This window comes from Neltuma alba, unplaced genomic scaffold (genome assembly GCF_004799145.2).
Source record: "Neltuma alba isolate B1F8T4 unplaced genomic scaffold, ASM479914v2 tig00013427_pilon, whole genome shotgun sequence".
In the NCBI taxonomy this organism is placed as follows: domain Eukaryota; kingdom Viridiplantae; phylum Streptophyta; class Magnoliopsida; order Fabales; family Fabaceae; genus Neltuma; species Neltuma alba.
In genome coordinates this window covers 15,373-25,012 of record NW_021637678.1, presented here as the reverse complement: position 1 = coordinate 25,012, position 9,640 = coordinate 15,373, and the positions used below count along the sequence as shown (strand labels likewise).

The 9,640-nt window shown below is 34.2% G+C and overlaps 1 protein-coding gene across 1 annotated transcript; it reads left to right on the top strand.

The window, feature by feature from the left end:
• Positions 1-3,934: 3,934 nt before the first annotated feature.
• Positions 3,935-8,855, top strand: LOC114737308 (glutamate receptor 3.2). Its single transcript, XM_028925221.1, has 7 exons — positions 3,935-4,144; positions 4,462-4,746; positions 4,910-6,252; positions 6,334-6,611; positions 7,156-7,187; positions 7,285-7,679; positions 8,222-8,855. Exons 2-7 carry the CDS (start codon positions 4,473-4,475, stop codon positions 8,606-8,608), a joined length of 2,709 nt encoding a protein of 902 aa, XP_028781054.1. The 5' UTR covers positions 3,935-4,144; positions 4,462-4,472; the 3' UTR covers positions 8,609-8,855.
• Positions 8,856-9,640: the final 785 nt, after the last annotated feature.

Sequence of the window (9,640 nt, the reverse complement as noted above, 5' to 3'; positions counted from 1 at the left end):
GCTTACTTTATTATTTTTTTAAATTTATAAATTTTTTTAAAAATTATTCTTATTAATTATACATATTAAAAAAATATCTTAAAGGTGGGTAATTTTTATTGAAAATAATTAAAAATTTTAGATAAATCAATATATTTTTCAAAAATAACTAATTTAATTAATTTTTTTAATATCTGTTATCCCACTTTTAAATTTAAGATTGAAGAGGGTACAATATTTTGTGTGTGGCACTTTTAAATGTTATTTAATAATTTTTTTGCCAACAAACGTTATTTAATAATTAATTCAACGACCATAGCATAAAAATATTTAATACTAAAATTATATATCTGCACAGTGTGTTAAATAAATGTTCATGATTTAGCATGCAAACAACAAAAATAATGAGTGCAAGATGTTGGGATTGGCATTATAGAAAATTGGGGTCATCATCTTCTACATCTTTTTATTAATAAAATTAGAAATGCATTAAAAAGAGGGAATTTGGACAGGTGGAAGAGACAACCTGGGTGCAATTTCACGTTGGGACAGCGACTCGCACAAGCAAGCGGTTTGATTTGCCTGTGGTCTTTCATCATTTTTGTGGTCCCTCGGAGCACTAACCACTAATGCAAATATTTTTTTTAATATTAAATATTATTTTTCTTGTTATAAATATTTAGTTTGATATTAAATGGAATATAATTTAACTTTTTATTGTTAATTTAAAACCTAGTCGGTAGTTAGACTTGATTTTAAATATAATATATTTATCTATTTTGTCTGTTAAATTTATTTTTTTAAGATATCTATATTAATTTTAAAGAATTCTCACTAAGGGTTAGTACTTCAACTTATTTTATCTCTTAAATTTACAATTTTTAAAATATTTTTCATCAATAGAAATAGTTTTTAATACTAGTTTATTAACAATAATATTTTAGAGAAGGTGGCATATACACATCACTGTTGTCAAACTTGTGAGTTGACTCTTCGAATTTAACGTTTTTACGTTTTCAGCTAATAAAATCATGTCGACTCATTCATAAACTCGTGATAACTGTAAACTCGGTCAAACTTACGAGTTCATTTACTGAGTTTACCATTTTTACGTTTTTAGTTTACAAAATCATGTCAAATCACTCTTAAACTTGTGCTAAATTTTTGAATTTGATTATGTTTAGTGACTTTATATATAATTTTTATAGAAATTTTTTTGTTGAATGTGATAAATTATGAACATTGAGAGATATAATTTCAATTATTTAAAATTAAAATATATTTAAATGAAATTGTTCTCATTTTTTATATATTAATTATTTGATTATATACTTTTAATATCAGTTTATTAATAAAAATAAACTCTTACGAGTTCACGATCTGAGTTCACATCATTATCACGAGTTTGTTTAAACTCGCGAGTTTAACAACCTTGATACACATACTACAGATGGCTAACTTAATTTATTCACTATCTACAAATTAGTTATTTGGTTCAAATAAAACAAGAAAGGGTAATTTACTTATGAGAATTTGGTCCAATAAAAAAGGTTAGTCCTTTATAAAGTGAAGAATTAATGTTTGAATATCAAATAGAAAAGGTGCTCATATTTAGTGCTTAATAGTATGTGTTGAATTGTCTCTAATAAAAAATACATGTGTGTCAAAAAAACAAGAGAGAGTAATTCATAAATAATATAATGATCATCAACATAAAAAATTTATATTACTATCTCTAATCCTAAATATAAGTTATAAAATTGTGCTGCAAATTAGATTTTATATTCATTATAAACTAAACCTTATATTTAGGATAATAAATCAGTAGTAACATTATCTACATGAGGTGAACAATAAACTTGCAGGAATTAAAATCGTGAAAAATGTGGCTTAGAAGAAGGATTAAGAAACACTAAATAAGGTCAACCAAAAGAAAAAAGACAAAAAGGAGGAAGAAACATTGAACAAACAAGAGCCTTGCTATCCTCTGGCACGAAACATTGAAAATAAGAGATTGAGATTGAGATTGAGATTAAGATTGAGATTGAGAAAATAGTGTTTAGCATGAGAGATTGTTTATTATATGGGATTAGATAAACCTATCTATCTAGGATTGAGAAATACTATGGAGGAAAGTGGTATTTTTATTGGTTTGCCTAATCCCACATAACAAGCAATTACTCTTACTAAATATCTTTTTAATAATTTTTTTAATTGTATTTCTAATCCCTATCCCTTCTTTTTAATAATTCGTTCCAATAGCATATAAAAGTTTTTGGAGAATTTCTCTTCAACTTTGACACGCAAGTCAGTGTTGTCATGACATTTTAAAATGCACGGCGTCCACTTTTGGTTTATAGTGGGGTGGGGTGAAAGAGAGAACAAAAGTCAGAAGAGAAAACCACTCTTACCTATCAATAGAAAATTCAGAAGAAGAAAAAAAGAAAAGAAAAGAAAAATAGAGGTATCGATTCCATATAGTATTTTTTTCCCCCTTTAAAGATGTTCCCTAAAGTAAAACGATTTTAGAGAGGAAAATATGTTTTCAAAAATTGTGTCGGATCAAAGAAAAAGAGACATGAGATTCCATATTTATTAGATAAATATTATTCTTATTGTGAAATTAATTATATTATTCATTTTTCATGTATTTTTTATTCATCAAAAAAATATTATTATAAATAAGGCATTAATAGTGGATGACGCGTGCTTCACTCAACGATTACATACTACTACTACTATATATAGATGCAAAGAGAATATCAGAAATTAATTTTTTTTAGTATTAGTAAAAAAAAATAAATTATATTTTATCACTTTATTTTTTTATTAAAGTGTTATGGAATTTTATTGTCAATTTTGCATTGATGTATCCGTTGCTGGGATGCTGGTTATCTGATGTCTCGTGTCTCTTCCTCCTCCGCCTGGGTCACTTTCTGACTGTCGCTGATGGGGGCTCAGTGGCTGTGCCGCGGCACTAGTGGTCTTTTCGCTGTAATGGCCATGCGAATAGTGAATAGATAACATTTTCCTTGAATCTCTCTTCCTTCTTGTCTTCTCGTCTTCCTCTACTCTTTTCTACTCTGCTCTCTACCACAAATTATGCTTGCTGTTTCGTCTTCTTCTTCAACTTGGATTTCAAGTCCTGTTTTTGCTCGTTTGGTCTCCTAAGCCGAGCCTGAAGGTAAATTCATTGGCGGCAAAGAATATATTTGGAATTGGGAGAATATAATGATTTGAATTCAATTCATGTGCTCGGCTAATCTCTGCTCCGCGAATTGGTTTGTTTCGGGCTTCTGAGAAACCCCATGTTTGATCCCAAGCTTTTATCTTGTTTCAAAGACGGTGCTTGCTGAATTCCGTAACGCTGAACCTCCACGGAAGGATTCAGTTGTTCCTCTTGCAGCACCTATCGTTGCTTCCAGGAAGCTCTTCCCCCCCCCCCCCCCTGATTTTCGACATTATTGTTTGATTTCGCATTAATTGGACCGTCTTGTATAATGAGTTAATGAGCTGCATTTTGGTGACTTAATTGCAGCTAAAACGGTGTTATTATTACCATAGGCGACTTTTCTTACATGTTGCTCTGTGTGCATGGGACAAATATGCCACTTTCGAATGTAGTCATATCACTTTCCAATTTATCGAAACTACTTTTAGTGACCACCATTCATTCCGACACCCACCTTCGCCCCCCAGTAGACGGAAAAAGGCGTTAAAATTAATCTAAATTGCTAAAAATCTCAATCGCATCCCCTGTTCAGAAGTCCAGAGCCATTGACATTGTCTTCCAACCCATTCACTCGGTACTAATGAAATCATCATTAGAGAGCATGCATCCCACTCCAAATCCCACTGGGGTGGTGGTGGTGGTCCTCTCACTCGGGTTTTAGTGCTTTCCTTTCCTTGTTTCCATCTATCTTCTATTGAACACATTTAAAATCAGAATGATATTATTTGACACTTCAAATATTATTCCTTGAGTCGGTTTATCAAGTGACCCACCGTCCATCCATCATAGATTGCTTCCTTCAATTTTCTCCTTCAGTCTTTAGGTAACTCCTACCAAGTCATAGTGACAAGTGCTCGCTCGCCACTCCGCAAAGGGTTCTTTCATTTCTCTAGGGAATTTCACCTTTTCTTCCACTGCTCTGCCTATAGTCCCGTAAGTCCTTATTTCTTCTCATCATCATCGTAAAATCTCTTGAAAAAAATATCTTTTGTTACATGATTTCCATTTTTTATGGTGTTCATTCATTTTCAACCCCCCCCCAAAAAAAAAAACTTCCTCATTTGAAACAGTTTGCAAGTTTTGGTCTTTTCTCTTTATGCTGTATTTCTGTGTTTGTTCTTGTTTTTCATCCCTTTTAGTTCAAGTGGTTCTTTATTTGAGCCCTACTTGTTGGCATTTATTAGTTGAATATCTGTTTATTCTGTTACATGCTTTTCAAATTTCAATTATTAAGTTTCATTCACCTGTAGGAACTTCACCTATGAGTTCGGCATTCATCATAGTTATATATTTACTATGGCTTGCATCAACATTGACACTCGTAAGTGGAGCATCAAGAAAAGTAGCCTCAAACCCTGAGGTTGTGAATATTGGAGCTGTTTTCACATTTAAAACTATAAATGGACGAGTTTCTAAGATTGCCATCAAAGCTGCAGAGAAAGATGTGAATTCCGATCCACGTATCCTTGGTGGACGCAAATTGAACATAACCCTGCATGATTCCAACTTCAATGGTTTTCTTGGCTTCATTGGAGGTACTTCTATCATCTCATTCCTGTTTCATTACATAATAGTTAACACTCTCTCTGTCTCGTGTAGATTTGATGCATTTGGCATCATAGAAGTAATATTTAACTTCAATGTTATCATCTTGTTGGTTGGTTAAATTGTCATGACTCAGACTTTTTGTGCTTACAGCGCTCAAGTTCTTGGAGAGAGACTCGGTTGCTATCATTGGTCCACAAAGTTCAGTAATGGCCCCTGTGCTCTCGCATTTGGCAAATGAACTCCATGTTCCTCTTCTGTCATTTACAGCTCTGGATCCTACCCTGTCACCTCTGCAGTACCCTTATTTTCTGCAAACAGCTCCCAATGATCAATTCCAGATGACTGCAGTGGCAGACATGATTAGCTATTTTGGTTGGAGAGAGATTATTGCTGTTTATAGTGATGATGATCAAAGTCGAAATGGGATCACTGTATTGGGAGATAAACTTGCTGAAAGGCGGTGTAAGATATCTTACAAAGCAACACTGCCCCCTGATCCAACTGCTAGTCGAAATGATATTACTATTCAGTTGACCAAGGTTCGAAGTATGGAGTCCAGAGTGATTGTTCTTCACACCTTCTCCCTGACAGGTCTCTTGGTTTTTGATGTGGCTCAGAAATTAGGAATGATGAATGAAGGTTATGTCTGGATAGCATCTTCTTGGTTATCAACTGTTTTAGACTCAACTTCACCACTTTCTTTGAATACTTCTAACTCAATCCAAGGAGTTCTTACACTTCGCCCTCACACCCCGCAATCAAAAAGAAAACAGACCCTTATGTCCAGGTGGAACCAGATAAGTAATGGTTCAGTTGGGTTGAATCCATATGGCCTCTATGCTTATGATTCTGTTTGGATCATTGCTCTTGCGTTGAAATCATTTTTTGATCAGAATGGTAATCTTTCATTCTCTAACAACACAATTCTAAACAGTATGAGAGGGGAGACTCTGGATCTTGGTGCACTGAGCGTTTTTAATGGAGGGAAACAATTGCTTGATAACATACTGCGCATTAACATGACTGGATTGACAGGACCTATTCAATTTGGTTTAGATAGATCCCCCTTAAATCCATCATATGACATCCTCAACGTAATCAATAGTAGTTATAGGAAAATCGGGTACTGGTCTAATTATTCTGGGCTATCTGTTATTCCTCCAGAGAAACTTCACACTAAGCGAGCCAACCGATCAATTTTAAACCAACATCTGTCCAATATAACTTGGCCTGGTGGTACAACAGAAAAGCCTCGGGGATGGGTTTTTCCAAATAACGGAAGACAGCTAAGAATCGGCATCCCCAATCGAGTTAGTTATCAGAACATGGTCTCGCAAATAAATGGTACCAATAAAGTTCAAGGATACTGCATAGATGTCTTCCTGGCTGCCATTAAATTGCTACCATATGCAGTTCCATACAAGTTTGTTCTGTTTGGAGATGGACATGAGAACCCCAACTACTATGAACTTGTCAATAAGATTAATTCTGATGTAAGACTCAGAATCCATGATGCATTTTCTACACGTGACTAAAACTTCATTATATTAATCATGTTGCAGTTGCATTTACAGGTGTTTGATGCTGCTGTAGGTGACATTGCCATTGTCACTGACAGAACAAAGATTGCAGATTTCACTCAACCATATATAGAGTCAGGACTTGTTGTTGTTACCAAAGTAAAACAATTGAAGTCAAGTGCTTGGGCTTTCTTGCGACCTTTTACTCCATTAATGTGGGCTGTCACAGCTGTTTTCTTCCTCATTGTTGGAGCAGTTGTGTGGATTCTTGAACATAGAACAAACGATGAGTTCCGGGGGCCTCCTAGGAAACAAGTTGTTACAGTTCTTTGGTGAGAACCTTTCTTTTTTCCTTTTCCCCCCTAAAGATTTTTCCCAACCGACAGACCTAGAAAAACACATAGCTTTGGTTTATTCTATTGTCTTTGACATGCGAAAAACTATGGAATTGTTCAATATTTGTCCGATCCTTCATAAATCTACGAGCACAATTCATTGCTGGTTTGCCAAGCATGCTTGTTTTTCAAAAGCATTTCCTCTGCTGGTCATATGTTGCTAGTCTCTTGCTTTTTCTTTTGTTGTTTAGAAGGTATTCGGTTGATTTCTCTGCTGTATGTGAGTAGTGTTCTTGTAGCAATACAAATTATTTATTACAGAATTTAGTCATCTCATCTGATGATTATGCATTCCTAGTTTATGAACTGGATTCATGATACCAATCGGGCAGGGTATCCTACTTGTGTTGGAACCTGCCTCAAATTCAGTACATCTATTTCAGATGCTGTCAAATCAATCTAAACATCTTCTTTGATAGAATTGGCAGCTTGCATAAACCACGTAACATTACCTGTAATCTTCATTTGTTTTGGTTTTCAGGTTTAGCCTCTCTACCATGTTCTTTGCACACAGTAAGTCTGCCATCTGGTTGAATTCATATGATGATATGCCCTAGAGTATTTTTGACAGTAGAAATGAATTAACCTTGATTTTTGCTTCTTGTTTCAGGAGAGAACACAGTTAGTGCACTTGGTCGTATTGTGCTAATCATTTGGCTTTTTGTGGTCCTGGTAATCAATTCAAGTTATACTGCAAGCCTAACGTCAATTCTCACTGTGCAACAACTTTCCTCACCAATAACAGGAATTGATACATTGATAACCAGTAATGAACGTATAGGCTTTCAAGTAGGATCATTTGCTGAAAACTATCTTAGTCAGGAACTCAACATCCCGAAATATAGGCTTATTCCTCTTGGTTCACCAGAAGAATATGCTATTGCTCTCGAGAAGGGAACTGTCGCAGCTGTTGTTGATGAACGACCATATGTTGAACTCTTCATGGCAAATCACTGCAAATTCTCCATTAGAGGCCAAGAATTCACCAAAAGTGGATGGGGATTTGTGAGTATCTCTACCTAAAGTACTCTGCAAGTTACTTAGAAAGATGTCAATAAGTAGAACAGCCAAACCCTAAATGTTATGAAAAGAAAGAGAAAAGAATCCATGGTGAAATTTCCAACATGGTTAAGAGTGACGAGTTTTATTATTAGAATATTTATTAGACAATAGTTTGGAAGTGTTTTTACTCCCTCCGGTCCATAATATAAGATGTTGGTCAGAAGAAAATTGTACTCCAAAATATCAGGATAATTAATGTGATTTTTTCACTTTCATCCTTGTTAAATATAGGAGAGAGAGGAAAGAGATGGGAGATAATAAAAGTGTAATGTTAATGGCAACTTTATCATTTTTTTAGGGGTAAAGCAGGGAAACTTTATCATTTTATAACACATTTAATGACTAAACTTTCATTTCTTGGTATGTGAGAAAAGTTAACTAACTTCTTTTATTTGGACCGAAAAGAGTATAGTTCTTTCACTAGTCTTGTGAGTTTCATTAGATTTATTTCAGAAGGCCGCTCAATATCTCATGCGTTGTTGCAGGCGTTCCCAAGGGACTCTCCTTTATCCATTGATATGTCAACTGCCATTCTTACTCTGTCTGAAAATGGTGAACTCCAGAAGATTCATGAGAGGTGGCTCTCGACACGGGCCTGTGAGTTTAAGGGTACAGAGGAGGGATCTGAGCAACTTCAGTTACAAAGCTTTTGGGGCCTGTTCATGTTATGTGGGATAGTAAGTTTGGTAGCGCTTCTTGTCTATTTCATCTTGATGGTTCAACAATTCTGCCGTGACTTCCCCAAAAATGGCGAGCCCTCCAATGGTAGCAGCTCACGCTCTGTTCGCATCCAAACGTTTCTAAGTTTTGCTGATGAAAAAGAAGACATGTCACAAAGAAAGCTTAAAAGAAAACGCAAGGATTTTTCATAGAATGCTTATTAGAAAGAATAGTTATCAAACTCTACCCTCTTCGGGTCATGTGGGTCAAATATCGTTGTAGTTATATATCAGCTCTTATGCTTATCGATAGTTTTCTTTTGGTATCAGAATCTGGATAGAGAATTAGCATGTCTGGTAAGGACTTGTTTGGAAACACGTTTGTTAAAGGCAAAGTCAAAAACGTGTTTCCAAACATATAAGTTTGTTTGGATATTAAATTAACTTTTAACTTTTTACATTTGACGTATATGTGTTTGTTTGGAATGGCAGTAGCATCGTCCAAAAATAATTTCTTAATTTTGACTATATTAGAAAAATATATGAAAAGAGTTTTATTTTAAGCTCTGACAAGCCAAAAGCTGCAGCTTTTACTGAAACCCTGGAAAGTATTTTTGAAATAGATGCCAAAGGAAATGACGTCAAGCTTTCACGGAGAAATATAGGGTGGTTGTGGGAAAATGGCAACCCTATTTGGCTAAGGCAAATTCTTACATGGAAGACATCAGTGTTAATTATTATTAGCCAAGAATGCACCTTAATTTTTAAATTTTACATATAGTTTTTTTTTTGGTATCTTAGTTTTATAAAGTGTTTTTTATATCCTCTAATTCTAACACTATTAATCTCATTTACAAAATGTTGATATCGAAGTTTTAAATATTCACAAGACATTCACAAATGCTAATATATTAAGTTTAATTTTTTCAAAATAACAATGATTGATTAAAAAAAATCAGTTTTTGAGAATAATATATTTAAAAGATAACTTAGAAAACTAAGCTACCGAACTGAAATCTTATATGTTACTCCCTGGAGAGAAGGGGCAGGAGAAATTAGAGTTCTAAGTAGTTTTATCTATCTCCAGAGGAAAAGAAAGCTTGTTTGCAAATTGCAATCCCTTGTAAAATGTCCCTTTGGGAAAAAAAATCATCATGCTTCAAAACCATTTCTTTTAAACTTCAAGTTGCACTTTCTTTTAAAACAAGTCTTAATCTTTCGTGTATGGCTAACCAAACAAAAAAT